Source organism: Budorcas taxicolor, chromosome 17 (genome assembly GCF_023091745.1).
Source record: "Budorcas taxicolor isolate Tak-1 chromosome 17, Takin1.1, whole genome shotgun sequence".
In the NCBI taxonomy this organism is placed as follows: Eukaryota; Metazoa; Chordata; class Mammalia; order Artiodactyla; family Bovidae; genus Budorcas; species Budorcas taxicolor.
Window position 1 is genome coordinate 72,667,722 of NC_068926.1, and position 17,932 is coordinate 72,685,653.

The 17,932-nt window shown below is 62.0% G+C and overlaps 3 protein-coding genes across 3 annotated transcripts in view; 1 reads left to right on the top strand and 2 right to left on the bottom strand.

Moving 5' to 3' along the window:
• The window catches only part of LOC128062475 (protein HIRA), a 46,304-nt gene extending 38,154 nt beyond the window's left edge, over positions 1 to 8,150 (bottom strand). The window contains exon 1 of the mRNA XM_052654956.1: positions 8,030 to 8,150. Coding sequence (XP_052510916.1) covers positions 8,030 to 8,066 — 37 coding nt within the window. The 5' untranslated portion in view covers positions 8,067 to 8,150. The remainder of the gene's footprint in view (positions 1 to 8,029) is intronic.
• Positions 8,151 to 8,879: 729 nt separating this feature from the next.
• MRPL40 (mitochondrial ribosomal protein L40) lies at positions 8,880 to 11,369 on the top strand. The gene is made up of 4 exons (XM_052654999.1): positions 8,880 to 8,932; positions 9,031 to 9,114; positions 10,110 to 10,268; positions 10,935 to 11,369. Exons 1-4 carry the CDS (start codon positions 8,880 to 8,882, stop codon positions 11,257 to 11,259), a joined length of 621 nt encoding a protein of 206 aa, XP_052510959.1. The 3' UTR covers positions 11,260 to 11,369.
• Positions 11,370 to 13,652: 2,283 nt separating this feature from the next.
• Positions 13,653 to 15,367, bottom strand: C17H22orf39 (chromosome 17 C22orf39 homolog). Its single transcript, XM_052655003.1, has 3 exons — positions 15,320 to 15,367; positions 15,046 to 15,213; positions 13,653 to 14,280 (listed from the first exon to the last, which is right to left on the bottom strand). Exons 1-3 carry the CDS (start codon positions 15,341 to 15,343, stop codon positions 14,155 to 14,157), a joined length of 318 nt encoding a protein of 105 aa, XP_052510963.1. The 5' UTR covers positions 15,344 to 15,367; the 3' UTR covers positions 13,653 to 14,154.
• Between the last annotated feature and the right edge of the window lie 2,565 nt (positions 15,368 to 17,932).

Below are 17,932 nucleotides of genomic sequence, written 5' to 3' on the forward strand. Positions count from 1 at the left end.
CAGGGGATCTTCCTGACCCAGGCATCAAACCCAGATCTCCCACACTGCAGGCAGACCCTTTACCATCTGACTCACGAGGGAAGCCCAGAACTACCCGGGATCCAGCAACTCCCCGTCTAGGTTTATGCCCCAAAGGACTGGAAGCAGGGTCTCAAGGAGGCATCTGTACCCCATGTTCCCAGCAGCTTCATCCACAAGAGGCAAGAGGGGGATGCAGCCCCAGGGCTCAGTGGCGGATGACGGCTGAGGAACCGTGGTGTGTCTGCACAGTGGAGCATCATTCAGCAACAAAAAGCAAGGAAATCCTGACAGAGGCGACAGGGACGAGCCTGAGGACATGCTGTCCATCCCCATCAGCCAGTCACAGAGGCAGGCACCGCACGACTCCACTTGTACAAAAGCCCGAGAGGAGTCAGACTCAGAGAGACACGGAGCAGGATGGCGGTGCCAAGGGCTGGGGCAGCTCCAGTTTCGCAAGATGAAAATGCGTGGCGACTGGCTGCCCCACAGTGTGAACACGCAGGACACGGCTAAAGAGCACATGTAGGAGGCGGCAACACGGTAAACCTTACGCTCATATTCTCACAACTTGAACAAACGCTAACCAAACCCGAACCAGACCACGCACGTCTGCACACAAGCGGGCAGGTGGGGTGGGAGATGGGCACACTTGTCCGGCTGCTGGGCCCACGTGGCCGTTCCCGCCGATGAGCCCACACAGGCAGAACTGCTACCACTCAGGAAGCAGGAGCCACGTGCACAGACCCTCACGGCCTGTTTTCTTAAACCACGTGCCCGTCCGGACACACACAAGTGTCAAACACCTGTGGCTGCCATCAGCGGGCGGATATGCTCCCCTGCAGGTGCGAAGCGTGCACGTCCGTGCCACAGCCTGCAGTCTGCAGAGGCCCGGCCACCTGCCTCCAGGCCCGGCGCCTACACTCTCCACAGAGGCCCGGCCGCCCGGCCCCCCGCCTCCCTCTCGCGCCCACCAGCTCTCCCCTCCGACCCTTGCTCCCCTCATGGGCGCCCCCCACCCCGCAGAGCCAGTCTGCTCTCCCAGGAACGGTGTGGCCGCCTCACGGCATCCGGCCCACTCTGCCCAGCAGGATGTGGACCGCGAGCGCCGGGCACCTCGTCTGCCTCCTCAGGGTCTCCCCAGGCCCCGCAGCGTGCAGCGGGCCCCCCAAGCACCGGCAGTCGCGAAAGGCTGGGCAGAGGCCCCGCGTTCTGACACACCTGCCGGGACGGCGAGTCCTCTTGGCTGAGGGGGACTCATGAGGCAGCCCCGCCAGGGAGCAGGGCCCGGCTGCACGCCCAAGGGGCCTCTGGGACCCCCAGCGCTTCAACCACAACCTCTGGGTCCTAAGTCAGCACCGCCGCCAGACACCTCTCGGGTGTCACCTGCCCGAGACGTTCGAAACAGCGCACAGGAAGGAAGCTGGAGGCTCGCGCCAGGCAGCCGTTGCTGGGCTGGCTTCGGCTTTTCGCGCCGTGAGCCAGGGGTGAAGCCGGTGCAGGTGCACGCTTGCAGACTGCTGTCCCTTTTCCTGTGAGTTTCCACGGTGCCATCCCTTCTGCCCAGACCCATGGCAAAGGCAAGAGCGGTCAAGCACCACATGCCCACAGAGGGAAAATCCGTTTAACAACCTAAAAAATCACACTGTGGGTAATAATACTGTGCTGCGTGTGTAGAAGCTGCTAAGACAGTGAATCCTGGAAGCTCTCATCAGGAAAAAGGGATCTTGTGAAGTGACGTTAACTACACCTACTGTGACCATCACCTTTGCGACATGTACAAATTGTGTTGCACACCAGAAACGAATTACTGTTTTGGGTCAATTTTAAAAAGAGAACTGCCACCCCACAGTATCATTTACGTGGAGAATGCCTGGCGGCACCTCAGCTGTCTGGAGGGAGGCTGCAATGGAAACACTGGCTTTGCTGTGCTGTGGGCCTGCGGCTAAGGTCTTCAGCGGTCCAGGCACCTTCACGATGCAGTCTACGCACTAAGTAAAGCCTGTGTGCTTATTTCTTTCGGCCGTCCCACGCAGCACGAGAGGTCTAGTTCCCCAACAAGGGCTGAACCCCGGGCCCCACGCTGGGAGCGTGCAGTCTTAGCCACTGGACTCCCGGGGAGGTCCCAAAGGCGGGTACGTTTAAAAGCACCAAGTTATCTTTCCCAAATGGTCTGAAGGACCACGTTCTAAAGTCTTAGCAGTGCGCTCTCGTGTTTGCATTTTCTAACTTCCTAAAGAAAACAGGTCTTACTTTTCTCAGAAGAACTTTTTTACATCTTTCGGATGACAAGTGCAGAGCCACCAAGCTCTCCGCTCCCCAGACCACACCCCGTTAACACGACCGCGGGCCGACTCGGCGGCGGACGCGCCCGACAGAGGAGCCCCCCGCCTGCGCCCCGACGGCAGCTGTAGGCAGAGCGGCGCTTCAGCAAGGCCCCCGGGCGCCCCAGCTGCTCCTCCACAGCCTCCTGGGCCCTGGGGGTCGCGTTCACCCCCCACATCTCCAGTGGGTAAGAGATCACAGAGCCTGCTTGACAAAACTCACCACGTGGGAAGCTAGACGTCTGTGCAGTTCAGTATGGAAGTCACACTTCAAAAGCAGCATGTGTGTGTGCGCGTATGTGTGTGAATGTCACACCCGCACCCACACACGCGCACGCTCACTGCACCGGCACCACCCTGGCCGCCTCCTGCGCGGTCACGGCCGCAGCCCCTGCCCAGGCCCCTTGGCTCCCACACCTGGCCCAGGCCCGCGGCCCGGCAGAGCCACGAAGCCGTGCCAGGTGGACTTCTGCCCTGCCCCAGGCCCGCCCCGCAGGCGTCCTCTGGCTGCCCTCTGCGTGAACGCTCCGCCCGCAGAGGGCCGCCTTCCCACCATCTGGCCTGGGGTGGACTGCTGGCTGCCTGTGACGGCTCCCCAGGGGAAGAAGGGCTCCCTCAGACCAGGGATTCTTGCCAGGCAGCCTGGGGGGAGTGCAGAGCCTGCAGGAGGAGTGGGCGAGAGACGTGGGTGGGCCTTCCGCCCCCTCTTCTCACACGAGGAGGCGCCAGGGAGCCCCGAGTAGACTCCCCGCCCCGACCTACTCCTCCTGGCGGGAATGGCGCTGCCTGCTGCTACCCAGGACAGTGCTCACGCCCTGCCCCTGCAGGAGAGGCGGGCACGCGGCAGGCACTGCGGAAGGCGGGTGGGCGGCCAGGGTCTGCGCCATGCCCAACGCCCGCTCTGTCTCCAGGTGTGCTGCTGACCGCAGCAGGTCTCGGGAGCCGCACACCCTGACAGTCCACGGGCAGACCCCTGGAGAAACAGAGGCACCTCGCCCCTCTGGGGAAGAGGCGGGCTCGAGGCAGACAGGCCCCAAGACGGGGCCACGGCTGCAGGGCCCTCGCGGCTGTGTGGCCGAAACTCTACTCCTAAGGCGAAAGCAGCTTTTTACAGGCTCCCTAAGTTCCAAGAAGAATCTGCAAACACCTTTCTTTCTGGCCTCCGTCTCCACTTTCTTCTCAGCATATTAACGAAATCCACAGAGTGTCTCACATCTAGTCACCTGCCTCTACCTGGCTCACTTCCACCCTGACCTCCTGCCTCCACTGCGTCTCACACCCAGACCTAGGAAACTGCCTCCCTGCAACACCCAGCCTCCCCAGGAAGGCCCAGGCACCCCCCAACGCGCTGGGAGGAGCCCACACTTCCAGGCAAGTGCCCAGGGCTTCAGCCCAGAGCCCCAGAGGCCGTGGCCCGCGCGGCCCATCGCTGACACGCTCGCCCGCTCGAGCCCTCCCGGGGCCTTCACTCCAGACACTCCCGAGCAGCAGCACGTCCTCCACCCCCTGTCCTCCCAAGGGCCAGACTCAGGCCTACGGAACGCGTGCCCCAACCCCGCCTCCTCCCTGGAGGCTGTCCGCTTTGCACTCTGGACAGCCGTCTGTCCAGCGGTCTGCCCCGCGCCTGCCCGGCGCACATCCACCTCTGGTCCCACAGGACTTCTCTGCAGGAGGGTTCAGCGTTTAGGGTATAAACCCCAAGCGCATGATGCGAAGCAGAATCCCACCCAGTTGCTTCTGAGCCTTCGTCAGACGTATCCTGGTTAGACGTATCCTGGTTACTTTTCAAAACCCCACTACTGTCTCCAGGCAGAAGCTGGTGTGAGACTGTGAAGAGCACACACTTCCCGAGCCTTCACAGGTGAGCTGGGGGCAGGCCAGGCAGGTGTCACCCGCCTCACCCAGCAGACCAGGTAAGAGATGTCAAGAGCCTTCTGGAACACACGCCTGGCAAGCAGCAGAGACAAGAGGAGGACCACCTGACTCCAAAACGAAAGGCAAAGCCCTCGTCCTCAAGCAGCTCACAATCGAGTGGGACGGGTGAACAGGTCCCCGGCAGCAACCACTGAGAGACACGCTCGCCCAGCGCGGCTCCCCCAGGATGGCGTCGGCCCGCTGAGTGCTGCGGGGCGACGGCGGTGAGGCCACAGCGCACCCTCACCCACCGGCTCCCGGAGCCTCATCCCCGCCAGCGGCGGAGACCCAGCACGTCCCCAGACACCAGCCTGTTGGACTAGTCTGATCCGGGCCAACAGCACAGGTTACGGGAATGACCACGCGGTCACGAAGCGTCACCTCCTCCCGGCCTGTCCTCAGAGCAGCCGTGCGGGCCTTTCCGCACCCAGGAGGCTGCAGTGCCTCCCCCCTCCCCTGCGTCTCCCCTTCAAGCTGACGTTCTTAAATGGCAGTAAAAGGCCTTAAATCCTCTGCGGGATGAGAAGGGATCGCAGACAGGAGAAAAACACACACCTCAAAGCAACGGGACAACTGGAAAATTACGCTGTTGTTGAAACTTTGCCCGACACCTTTTCACAGCACTGCCGTCCCAGTGTGAGCCAGGAACCGACGGGGGACGTGACTCTGTCAGTCCCGGCCCTTCTCGTTGGAATGGGCTTCACTCAAGAGCTGGCGTGAACTCCACAAGGGGACAAAGGCCCAGGGAGGAGAACCACGAACGTCCAGTCAAGTTTTCTCAACATGCAGACTGCATTTTCCTACAACTGAAACGCAACTGCTCTCACTCCCTAACCAACATACGGTCATAAGCCAATTAGGGACACACCTTATCTTGGCCAGGCCTAAAATAAAATCCTCTGGCCACCAGATGCTAAGAGCCCACTGACTGCAAAAGACTCTGATGCTGGGGAAGACTGAAGGCAGGAGGAGAAGGGGACGACAGGACGAGAAGGTTGGATGGCATCACAACTCAGGGTTGCTGAGTTTGAGCAAGCTCTGGGAGATGGTGAAGGGCGGGGAAGCCTGGCGTGCTCTAGTCCATGGGGTCGCAGAGTCAGACGTGACTGAGCGACTGGAGAGCAAAGGAATACCGTCTCCCAGAACACAGAATAAACCACGCACACGCACATGTGCGGAGAGTCCCCTGTATGTAACCGCTACACACACGGCAAGCCTCACGGGCTCCTGTAACGCGCCTCAGCAGAAGACGGCCTTCCGAGGCTGGGCGCAGGGTCAAACGGCAGGGTCGGATCTCACCAAGGTGCAGAAGGTGGAGTGAAAAGCCCAAGAATTCAGTTAACAAATGATGATGTCTTGAACCTGCTCTGACCCCATATTCAAAGCTCCTTTCTGTGACATGACTTCAAGATGTAACTCACCTCCTTAGCACAGTGGTTCTCATCTGGGGGTTCTGGCCTGGCCAACAGGGGCCCCAGCAACGTCTGGAAACAGGTTCCGTTGCCACAAGTGGGTGATGTCTGTGTGTGTCAGTGTGTGAAGGCGCCCCTGTGCAGAAGCCAGGGCTGCCGCTAACACCCTACAACACACGGGCCAGTCTCCACGCAATCACGTGCCCCAAAATGTCAGCAGTGCTGGGACAGAGAACGCCTCCCCTGGAGGCAGGGCCTCACCATCTCCTCAGCCCGGAAACAGACGGCGGGCACGCACACCTGCACTCGGCGGGCGCTCGCCCAGCAGCCTGGCCACCGGGCCCTGCCCCGCGGAGCGCCTTCCCTCCCTGGGCTCTGAGAGCCCAGACAGAGTACGTTCGAGCCGCCTAACCAGTCAGGAGACGGAGTGCAAAGTCAGGAAACCAGAAAGCGCAGTGACGCACTCTCCAAAGCACCGCGACCTCTTTGGTTTGTTAAACTGAAGTACGGGCGGCCTTCTTTACCGGCCACCACCCACCGCTGGGATTCCGAGCGGCTCCCGCCATTCACCAGTCTTTACCGGACGGCGCAGGCGTGGTCCAGACCAGCAGCCGGCCTGCGCCTCAGGAGAGCTGTCATTACCAGCAACGGTCCTTCTGAACGCTCCATGAGACTGGGGCTGATTTCAGGAGACTTCAAAAGAAAGGAGATTCGACAGAGAACAGGTCTAAAGGCGCCTCAGTTTCTTTCATCATTATCTTCCAGGTTTCTAACGCACTTCAGACTCTGGGGAGCCCTCTGTCTTCCTCCCCAAGCAAACACCCCGACTGCACCACGAAGCAGGCAGGGCAGGCACCGTGAGGCTCCCTGTCCTCAAGGCCGGCGGGGAGGCCACAGGAAGGAGCCCGGCCCACAGTCCGGCCCACCCTGCCCAGCTGACTCTTTCCCACCCGTGCCTGAACGATCGCTTAAGCACCCCGACCTGCTTGTGCTTATGCAGTGTGAAAATCATGTCCTACAAAGGAGCTCATCAGGAGGCCAGCAATGATGAGCGGGAGGAAGACAGGAGGGGCGAGCGCCACACACAGAGCCCGACTGCACGGGCGCCGCCGGCTTCACCGGCACAGCAACGGACTCTCCCTTCCTGACCCACACGCACAACTTATGACGACTGAACGTCCGCCCAGCTCGGCCGGGGAGCCCAGCCCTCACCCTGCGCCTCAGGAAACACACTTGGAGCAAGAGGCAGGAGAAACGAAACCAGAGCTCTCCGCTTTCGCGCTCACGCACCGGCAACCGAGTTAGTCAGTTACGGCCACCTCAGCTCTCCCCTGCGTCAGGCAGCGTTATCAGACCCTCTGTACAGAAGGCACAGCCGCGTGGGGCAAGGGATGCGGAGCGAGGCAGTCCCTGCGCTGGGGGCACGTAAGGCACCCACCCTGGGGCCGAGAGAGTCTACCGAGTAACAGGAGCAAAGAGAGACCTCGCCCGGACCCTGGGAAGTGACAGAGACGTGCCGCCCTGCAGGGTGGGAAGGCAGAGCAGTGCCCAGCCCAACAGCAGAGTGCTGCTCAGTGCAGCCGCTGCAGGGGGCATCCCGAGATCCCAGCTCAGAACTGAGCGCCACCGGCTCAGGGAAGGAGAGCGCACCTACCCGACCAGCTCCAGAAGAGCACTGCAGCTCCCTCTAGGCGCCCGGCTGAGTACAAACGAGGAACAGGGCAGAACCGGGGTGGCTCCTGTCTATCAGCAGTCAGACAGCCGGCGGCGGCGGGGACCCTGGCCTGGAGGACAGGCCCCCACCCAGCGCGGCCCGCGGGGGCTGGCGGCTGGCGCCCCTCCCGTCCCAGGGAGCCGAGGCCAAGCCCTGCAGCAGCTGGGCGCCCCAGGCAGAACTGGGCCAGCACTGCCGGGCACCGCACGCGTCTCTGCACCAGCCTCTTAACCCAGGGCACGGAGCAGTCCGCTCCACCCGAGGGGCCCGGGCGCTGCAACGCGGCGCGAACGCAGTCCCGCGGGCTGGGGGGGGGGGGGGGGGGGGCCTCAGCCTGGCGTCACGGGGCTCCACTCGGAGGCACAGGCAGCGGGTCCAGCCCCGGGGGCGGCGGGACGTGCCCCTTCCAGGCCCCCGCGCCGCCAGCGGAAGGGCCCCCGCGCCCGGCCGTCCCACGCCGGCCCGGCCCGGCCCGCGCCCGGGGTCCGTCTCCGCCGCCGGGCCGCGGCCTCCGCCCGGCCCGCCAGGCCGCGGCCGAGGGCTCCGCGCACGTGCGGGGCGCGAGCACGTGAGGCGCCCGGGGCCCCCGCGCGAGGACGGAGCGCGCCCCGCCGGCGCCGCGGCCCGGCGCCCCCGCGCGCACTCACCATTGTGGTTGACCCAGGTCGGCTTCAGGAGCTTCATTGTTCGGCCGCCGCCGCCGGGCTGAGGCGAGAGCCGCGTCCCTCAGCGCGCCCGGGCCATGGAGCCGCCGCCGCGCGCGCCCTCCGGCCGCCGCCCGCCCCGCGCGCTCAGCGCCGCCGCGCCATCGCCGGCCCGCGCCCCCCGCCGCCGCCGCCGCCGCCGCCCGCGCTCGGCCGCCGCCGCCGCCGCCGCAGCCGCATCCCCCGCGCCGCTCCTCCTCCGGCGGCTCCCGGGCAACGCCGGAAGTCACGGCGCGCACCTGCCAAACGGCCCCGGCGGGAAACCGCTCCCCGCGCGCTCGGGCCGCGCGGCGCCAGGGCCGGGCGGGCGGGCCCGCCCCGGGCGGCGGGGGGACGCGGGCGGGCCGGCGGGGGGCGCGCCCGGGGCGGGGGCGGCCGCTGCCCCGGCGGCGCCCGGCGGGCCAATCGGCGGGCTCCCGCCGCCCCCGGCGCGCTCTCACTGGGCGCCCGCGCGCGAGGGCCACGTGCGGCGCCGAGGCCCGGCCCCGACGCCGGCGCACGACCGCGGCCTGCCCCGCGCGCCCGGCCGGCCTGACGCGCGGGGCGCGGGCCTCGCGGGGCGCGGGCCGGGCGGCCCGTGGGCGGCGCCCGCGGGAAGCGGCCCCCGAGCGGCGCGAGGTGCGAGGCGCCGGCCGCGGGGCGGGGCCGCGTCGGGGGCGGGGCCGGGCGCGGCGGCGGCCGGAACGCGGGGCCGCGGGGCTGCGCGGCGGCCGGACCGCAGAGCGGCGCACTGCGCGGGCCGGACGGCCGAGGCGCGCGCGCGCCCGGAAGCGGCAGCCGGCGGCCCGGGGGCATGGCGGCCGCGGCGCTGGGGGCGGCCCGGCGCGCGCTGCGCCGCGCGAGCGGGTGAGGGCGGGCAGCGGGCGCGGGGGGCGCGGCGGGCGCCGGGGGCCCGAGCGACCCCACGGGGGCGCGGCCGGTGACGCGCGGCCGGTGTCTTGCAGGCTCCTGGCGGCGCGGCCGACGCAGACGGGGGCCGCGCGGCGGCGGGCCTCCCTGCTGTCCTTCTGGGGACTCGTGCCCACGAGGTAAGCCGGCCGCCGGCCCGGCCTGGGGGCTCGCGCGCGGAGCGCGAGGGCGCGCGACGGCCGGTGTGTGTCTAGGCAGGTCAAAGTTAAATGCAGGGTGGTTTGAAGACAAGTTGATTCGTCTTGGAGGGACTCCTGTGTAAAAGGTTGAAAGAGCAGTGTCTGTGTTTCTTGCTGCCTGGAGAGGGGCGGGGAGCCCGGAGCGCCCTCGTTCCCACCCGGGACCCTGGACACCTTCCACGGGCGTCGTTCATGAGCCTCAGTCTTGATGCCAGAGGACTCGATTGTTCGTAATAGTAACTTATTGGCACAGCAGATGTGCTCGTCCGGGCAAACCAGACTTGATACTGAAGGATGAGGAAATTTGTTAAAATATCAAACGGTATAAACCGGAACTTGCTGGTCATTTTTATTATACTGTCTCTTTTAGTCTTACTCATGTTTATAAATCACACATCTATTTAAAACGTGAGTAACAAGTTTTTAATGGATAAACAGCAAGGTCTAACTGTATAGCACAGGGAACTGGATGCAACATCCTCAGATATTCTGTGATGGAAAAGAACAGAAAAAAAGAGGTATGTATGCATAAAAGAGTCACTTTGCAGTACAGCAGAAATGGACACAACAGTGTCAAACAACTATACTTCGGCTTAAAAATACGGAAGAATATGAGGGGTGAGCAGGTAATGCATCAGTTTGGTAATGTCATATTTCAGTTTATCTCAAGGCCTACCTGAACCCTTGCACTAGAGATGCGCTCTTCTCTTTAATTTATGCCCTGACACCCCGTGGAGTTTTTCCCCCACTTTCTGGGTTGACCATGCCTGCCCAGTTCTGAGGACCCTCGCTGGGGGCTGTTCCCGGAGGCCAGCGCCCACGGTTCCTCCCTAGCGGGGAGTAGTTCCGGTGTGCGGGCACTTTCCCTAGCGCCGTGTCTCTGCACGCTCACGACACCACAGAGGAGGACGTGCAGTGTCTGCCTTGTGCTTTAGAGCAGAGCCTCTGCGGAAGAAGAAGAAGGTGGACCCCAAGAAAGACCAGGCAGCGAAGGAGCGCCTGAAAAAGAGGATCCGGCGACTGGAGAAGGCGACCCAGGAGCTGATTCCCATTGAGGACTTTATCACCCCGGTCAAGTTCTTGAATCAGGCAAGGTAAGGGCCTCTGGGCTCGAGGTCTCGGGGCAAAGCAGCTGTGTCACCTTCAGGAAGTGATGTCATGGGGACCTCCCACCTGTCATGGGCAGTCATAGGCCGGGGCTGGCCTGGCCCCATGCTGAGCCCCCTCCTGGAGAAAGTACTGCTGCTCCTGAACGGCCGAGTATGGGCGGGAAACTCCTGGCAGGGCTTGAGCAGGCTCGAATGTGGCCCACAGCCCCCGCCCCTCCGGATGGCAGGAAACCTTCGGCCTCCTGCTCCGGGAGGTACACGCTCAAAGCCGGTGGTGGGGTGGGGTGGGGTGGCTGGGATCGCTGCCTCATCAGACCCCACTGATACGGGGGGGGGGACCCCGCTGTTTGGGGTCTCTGGGGCTGATAACAGGCTCTCGACTCCCTGGGATATTGGTCTGTTTTCACGACGCCATTTGACTTTTCTCCAAAGCCGGCTTTCACCACAGTCTGCTGGGGGGATCGCAGTTTCTTGTCTCCATGTAAAGCGAATGGCCCAGTTCCCAGTGTTGCTGCTGCCGCATCCAGCGCCCCACCCCTTAGTTTGTCCCTGTGTTCCACACGCGTCTCCAGCGGGGACACTCGGGTCCCGTGCAGTCGGTCGGTGAGGTCTGTACCTCCAGGCCACACCCTTGGCTCTGCGTGTCCCCAGGCAGCGGCCGCCGGTGGAGCTCCCCTTTGAGGAGAGCGAGCGGAGAGCCCTTCTCCTGAAGAAGTGGTCACTGTACAAGCAGCGTGAGCACGAGCTGGAGAGGGCCGCTATCGCGTCCCTGCTCGAGGCCCAGCGGGAAGCTCTGCGGGAGCTGGAGCTCACGGCCCCGGAGCTCCATGCCGAGGCTACCAAGCGGGACCCCAGCCTGTTTCCTTTCGAGAGACAAGGGCCAGACTACACGCCGCCCATCGCCAACTACCAGCCCCCAGAAGGCAGGTACCAAGACATCACCAAGGTGTATACACAGGTGGAGTTCAAGAAGTAGGGATGCGGGCAGCCAGCCTCGGGACACACTGCCCGGCGGAGCCCACCCCACTGGGCTCCGGCCTGCTGCTGACCGGTCAAGCCTGCTGTGAATAAACGTGTTGAACCTCGTGTCTGTCTTCTGTTAGTTAACCTGTCTGAGGCCGCCAGGGGTGAGGGGCTGCCCTTGCTTGCCCGGCTTGGGGAGAAGGCGGCCCCCACGCTGACTGCTGCCCTTAAGTGACCAGGAAGGGGCCACAGGGGTGGGGGTGAAGGGCCTGCACCCCGAGGAGGGGCAGGGCCAGCTCTGGGCTTTAAGCTGGGGGTCAGAGGGGCGCCAAGGAGAGTGTCAAGGACAGGGACCCACTGGTAAGGCGGTGTGTCCTCCAGGATGGCTGACGCCTGACCTGGCCCAGGCCACTCAGTGTGGGGCAGGGGAGGTGTGAGTAAGGTCGGCACCAGAACAGACACCACAGACCAAGGGGCTGAAATGGTGGACGTTTATTTCTCTCAGTTCCGGGGCTGGATATCCCAGGTCCAGGTGTGGGCAGGGCGAATGCCTTCCGAGGACGCTCTCCTTGGCGTGCAGACGGCCATCACCTTCCCGTGTCTCCGTGTGGTTGTTCCGTGCCCTGGTTTCTCGTAAGGATGCCGGTCATTGTGTTAGGGCCTGCCCACGCGACCCTGGGCTTCCCCTCTGGCCCAGGTAAAGAATCTTGCCTGCAGTGCAGGAGACCTGGGTTCAATCCCTGGGTTGGGAAGATCCCCTGGAGAACAGAATGGCTACCCACTCCAGTATTCTGGCCTGGAGAATTCCACGGGCTGTATAGTCTATGGGATTGCAAAGATTTGGACACAACTGAGTGACTTTCACTCAAGTGATCCTATTTCACCTTAATCAGCCCTTTAAAGAGCAACCTCCAGGTACAGTCATGCTCAGCAGCAGGGGTTGGGGCTTCCCCTGGCGGCTCAGCGGGAAAGGACCGGCTGCGGTGCAGGAGCCAGGGGAGATGCAGCTCTGACCCCTGGGTCAGGAGGAGCCCCTGGAGGAGAGCATGGCAGCCCACTTCAGTGCTCCGACCTGGAGAGCCCCAAAGACAGCAGCGGGCTGGCGGGCTGCAGTCCCTGGGGTCACAGAGTCGGACACCACTGAAGGGACTCGGCCTGCACAGAGCAGCAGGGGGTAGGCCTCCTCCAGAGGAACTGGGTGGGGGGCAGGAAGCAGACCAGCAGTGAGGGTCCCTGCAGGCGGAGGCGCACCTCAGGGCAGGCACGCCAGGGGCCGTTTCACCTGAGCGAGCACGCAGCTTGTGCACCGGCCTCAGCCTGTGGCTCCTCGGCCTTGCAAGCCTCCAGACTCCTCCTCGGACAGGGCTACACTCAGAGCCTTCCCCACCACCCCACCCCTCACAGGTGCTTTTCGAGCCTGTAGCTTTCCTCGGTGAGGTTGGACAACCAAGTCAGTAGGTCGTGGCCAACTGTTTTGTCTCAACCTTTTATTTCGAGGTCACGAGAGGCTGACAGGAGGCTGGAGGCTGGCCAGCCTCACCTACACCAGAGACAACAGTGCTGCCCGAGCGGGGCCTGGCTCCCTGCCTGGCTCCCTGCTGGGCATCCTCGTATCACAGGCTCCCCAGGATGGCGCTCTGACCCTGGCCCCAGAACTGCCAGCGTCCCTGAGACCACGCTGCACTGGGTCACCACCCAAACGGCTCGTCACCATGGCCTCTGTCCCGAGTTTGAAAGACGCTGCCTGTTTCAATCTTCACGGCTGACGCCTGAATGTCCATGTCCGTCCCCTGAACTCAATGGGACGGAGGCGACGTGTCCGTTTTGGGTGTGCGGTCCCAGGGCGTGGACACGCCTGACACAGGCATGTTCCCCTGCACTGGAGGCACGCTCAGCATCCGAGCAGGCGTGGGGCTCCTCATGGTGCCTGCGCCCTGCTGCACGAATCCCGGGAACCAGGGGGTGGCCACCGTTCCCAGCACACAGCCCCCCACGGGGGGTCTCAGACCCGGGAGGACCCAGCCATGCCACCCTCTCCTCGCACAGAAATGCCCGTGGACAGAGCCGCAGCCGCGGCTGACGGGCTCAGCTGTTGCCAGAAGGGGCACCCTGCGCCTTCTTTATACTCTCCTCTGCTCCGGGGGTCCCGTGCGTGCACCCCCTCCGCTCACAGCCACAGAGGACTCCCGGGGCACACGGGGGCCCAATAATGAACGTCCTTCTGAAGGGGTGGGTTATTCTGCCCCCAAGAACGGGTTCCATGATGCAGAGCCACGCCTGTGCCCTGGCTGGGGCCCAGGGGGAGGCGCCGAGATGCCGCAGGCTGGGTGAAGAGCGCCCAGTGGTGGGCCGGCCGCGCAGCCCCAGAGGCTACATCATTTCAGCAGAAGAAAGAGACCTCTAATGGAGGGTTCTCCTTGGTTCAAGGACATGTATTTTAAAAGCATCTGCAAGAATGTACAAAATTCTAACACTGCCTGCCTCTAACTCTTTCAATATTAAAACCTGGATGTAATTTACAGTTTCTATTTGGAATCAAACCTGTGAAATGTCTTTTGATATAATCCACGTTTTCTAAAAACGACTGGGTGAAATTCCGAGGGAAGGAGCAGTGAGTGGCCGTGGCGGGAGAGGACCGAGGTGCGTGGTGGCCACCAGAGCAGGGCTGGTGGGGGGGCCACCTCATTCCCCCCCAAGTGTCCCCACGGGTCACAGCTGCCCCTGGAGGGTTCGTCTGAGGAGCCCAGCCCTTGGGACAGCCTCCCTGGCTGCCCACAGGGACACTGCATGCTGGGTGGACCGGCTCCAAGCCTGGTGGTGACGGCAGGGCAGGCGAGGCTGGAGGCAAGGGCTCCACGTCCCAGGCTAGGTGGAAGCTCCCAGGGGCCCTCTGGACTGTTTGGGTCGGTCACCCGTCCTTGTCCTCAGGCAGAGGGAGGTGCCAGTCTTCTGGGGGGCTCTGCCTGGGCGCCCACACCAGGCCATGCTTCTGTGCAGCCCGAACTCTGGCCCGCTCGCTTTCACACAGGGACCGCTGCAAAGGAGACCGGGTCACGGGCAGCCCTCTGAGATCAAAAGGTATGCATTTGACATTTATGCAATCAAAACACCCCACATTCCACCAGCACTGCCCAGGTGCTCAGACTCTCCAAACCCCAGTGGATGTTCCGCTGGGCAGAAACCACTTACCGTCATTTTGAATGTGTATCAGGCCATCTGACGTCCTTTCAGGGTGAATCCCTTCTCTATGCCTTTTGTCCACTTCACTGTGAAATCCATTTCTCATACTGATATATAAGAGCTATCCTTACAAGCTGTGTATAAGTTATTGATTTCTTGCCACACAGACCCGCCAACTTTCTCTTCCACTGCTCAGGGACTGGGCATTTACACTCGCCTTACTTACAGTCCTGCTGGCACACCCCACGAGCTCTGCACCCTCACAGCCCCGCTCCACCCTTGGCCCCATCCGCTCCAGGGCACCACTGTATGCCAGACTAGGATGTAAGAGTCAGGAGGGCAGAGATCGGGTTCTAACCGCTCCTGTACGTCCAAGAGCGTCCAAGCGGGAAGTGTCTGCTGAACGGATGGACCAAGAGCCCCTCCTGACTGGACTCCCGTGACTGCACCACGCCCTCTCCCAGCCTGGCTGCCAGACTGACCTTTGAATGACACAACTCAAAGCACACGCGGAGGGCTGGGCCCGAACCCCCTGTTCAAGGCCCGCCCCCCGCGCCCGGCGCCTCTGGTTCCCGGCCTTCCGGGGCTCGGCGGGCCCGGCCGGGTCACCCGGCCTCACCTGGGCTTCGGCGCTGCGGCGCTCCTCCCACTCGCGGCAGCTGGCCAGGTCGCGCCGCCACTGCCCGCAGGCCGGCCGCTCGCCGTGGACGTAGTAGTGGCGCAGGAAGTGCCCGGCGCTGCGGCAGAGCTCCCACTCCGCGCGGTAGGCCTCGCACGGGCGCGGCGGCTGCGGGGGCGGCACGGGGGCGTGAGCGGGGACCAGGTGCCCGCCCGCCCGCCCGCTCCGACCGGCGGACGCGGCTCCCCGGGCCGCCAGCGCCGCCGGAGCTTACCCGCCAGCCTTCACCTTCCGCCATGTTCCGGAACCGCCGGGCCCGCCTCCTGAGGCCGCCGCCGCCGCCGCGTGACTGACGGGCAGAGGGACCAATGAGCGCCGAGGCTTTGCCAGTAGCTCCTCGCCCACCTCCTTGAGATGCGCCAGTGAACGGGACATCCGGGTTGGCAGCCAATAGCAGCCTGGGGGCGGGGCCCGAAACTCGAGGTGGGCGGGACCGAGCCCGGTGTGGGCGGGGCAGTCTCTTCCCGCGGCTTTCTCTTGGTCGCCTCGCAGTTCCGGCCACTGAAATGGATCCGCGCACCCGGGCTCCAGCGCCGCGCGGTCAGGCCTGCGGCTGCGGCTGTCCCGCCCGTGTCCCCGGCCCGAGGGCGTCCAGGCAGGAAGCGGGGCGGAGTGGAGCGGAGGCCGTGCGGCCCGGGGAGCCAGCAGGCCCTGCGGGTGGGCATCCCGAGGCGGCGTTAGGGGTGAGGCTGTGCTGAGGCGGGGGTCGGGGCGGGGGACGGGGAACCAGGCTCGTCCGTGAAGGGCGCGCACGAGGCAATGACAGCGACGGCAAGGAGGCTGACGGCGCCTCAGGACTACCCTGCGACCCCTCCGCGGTGCTCCGCCAACTCCCCCAGCCTAGCCACCGCCAGTTACCCGCTGGGTGAGTCTGGGTCAAGGCCGAGAGCTGCAGGTCTCTCCAAGGCGTCCTGCCGTGGCGGTTCACAGGCCAAGCTGCCCACCAAAGAGGGCGTCTACATCTGCCGGCGAGCCGAGACCCCTGGAGGCTCCGGCAGGTCACAGCCTGCTCAAGACTTCCGAAACCACTTGCATTGCCTGGGTGTGGGTTTGGGTCACAGGGCCCAACCCTGATTATCACGATGAACTCTAATGCTCCTTCTCTGAGGACACGTGGGTGAACCCTGGGACCACTCTCCCGCGGGGGACAGTCTCCTGAGTGTTGAGGGAAGCCTGTCGAGATGGGCCTCTGCCTGGAGCAGAGGCAAGGGGAGCCCCTGCTGGGCCCAGGGTCGGAGAAGCCCGCAGAGGACCTTTCCAGCAGGTGTCAGCCGCAAGCTGGTACCTAATCAGACGCGTAGAGGCAATTCAGGTTTTGGTCACTGCCTGTTTTCCATTTGAAATTCATAATCGAAAATTATTTTCAAGGAACAAGAGATTAAAATAATTGAATTGACATGTCAAAGGAGCTCTTATTATATAAAGTGGAGACCTGAAATTAAACTAACACTAATTAAAAAAAAAAAAAAGGCCAGCAGAACTATGGAAAATTTAATACATTTAAAACTGGGAGTGGGAGGTAGGGAGAACACATCTTCAGGTTTCATTTATTCTAACACTTACATTTGTGCTTCACCACGAAGCTGTTTTTACAAAACAGACTAAAGAAACAGTTATGTCCAAATTAAATCAAAGTAAAAGCAGAAGTCAAGAAATACCTGGAGTAACAGGCGAATTTGGCCTTGGAATAAGGAATGAAGCAGGGCAAAGGCTAATAAGAGTTTTGCCAAGAGGACGCACTGGTCATAGTAAACACCCTCTTCCAACAACACAGGAGAAGACTCTACACATGGACATCACCAGATGGTCAACACCAAAATCAGATTGATTATATTCTTTGCTGCCAAAGATAGAGAAGCTCTATACAGTCAGCAAAAAACAAGACCGGGAGCTGACTGTGGCTCAGATCATGAGCTCCTTATTGCCAAATTCAAACTTATATTGAAGAAAGTAGGGAAAACCACTGGACCATTCAGTGATAGTGAAGTCGCTCAGTCGTGTCCGACTCTTTGCGACCCCATGGCCACCAGGTTCCTCCGTCCATGGGATTTTCTAGGCAAGAGTACTGGAGTGGGTTGCCCTTTCCTTTTCCAGGGAACTTCCCAACCCAGGGATCGAACCCAGCTCTGAGCCACCAGGGAAGTCCAGACCATTCAGGTATGACCTAAATCAAATCCCTTATGATTATACAGTGGAAGTGAGAAATAGATTTAAGGGCCTAGATCTGATAGATAGAGTGCCTGATGAACTATGGAATGAGGTTCGTGACATTGTACAGGAGACAAGGATCAAGACCATCCCCACGGAAAAGAAATGCAAAAACGCAAAATGGCTGTCTGGGGAGGCCTTACAAATAGCTGTGAAAAGAAGAGAAGTGTAAAGCAAAGGAGAAAAGGAAAGATATAAACATCTGAATGCAGAGTTCCAAAGAATAGCAAGAAGAGATAAGAAAGCTTTCCTCAGCAATCAATGCAAAGAAATAGAGGAAAACAATAGAATGGGGAAGACTAGAGATCACTTCAAGAAAATTAAGAGATACCAAGGGAACATTTCATGCAAAGATGGGCTTGATAAAGGACAGAAATGGTCTGGACCTAATAGAAGCAGAAGATATTAAGAGGTGGCAAGAATACACAGAACTGTACAAAAAAAGATCTTCATGACCAAGATAACGATGGTGTGATCACTCATCTAGAGCCAGACATCCTGGAATGTGAAGTCAAGTGGGCCTTAGAAAGCATCACTACGAACAAAGCTAGTGGAGGTGATGGAATTCCAGTTGAACTATTTCAGATCCTGAAAGATGATGCTGTGAAAGTGCTGCACT

What these genes read in the sequence shown, in the direction of transcription:
- MRPL40 (XM_052654999.1), top strand. Translation starts at nt 8,880, where the DNA reads ATGGCGGCCGCGGCGCTGGGGGCGGCCCGGCGCGCGCTGCGCCGCGCG. An exon ending in TGGGGACTCGTGCCCACGAG is followed by an intron (nt 9,115 to 10,109) that starts GTAAGCCGGCCG and finishes CTTGTGCTTTAG; the next exon opens with AGCAGAGCCTCTGCGGAAGA. An exon ending in AAGTTCTTGAATCAGGCAAG is followed by an intron (nt 10,269 to 10,934) that starts GTAAGGGCCTCT and finishes GCGTGTCCCCAG; the next exon opens with GCAGCGGCCGCCGGTGGAGC.
- C17H22orf39 (XM_052655003.1), bottom strand. Translation starts at nt 15,343, where the DNA reads ATGGCGGAAGGTGAAGGCTGGCGG. An exon ending in CGGAAGGTGAAGGCTGGCGG is followed by an intron (nt 15,214 to 15,319) that starts GTAAGCTCCGGC and finishes CCGCCCCCGCAG; the next exon opens with CCGCCGCGCCCGTGCGAGGC. An exon ending in GCCGCAGCGCCGAAGCCCAG is followed by an intron (nt 14,281 to 15,045) that starts GTGAGGCCGGGT and finishes TCTCCTTTGCAG; the next exon opens with CGGTCCCTGTGTGAAAGCGA.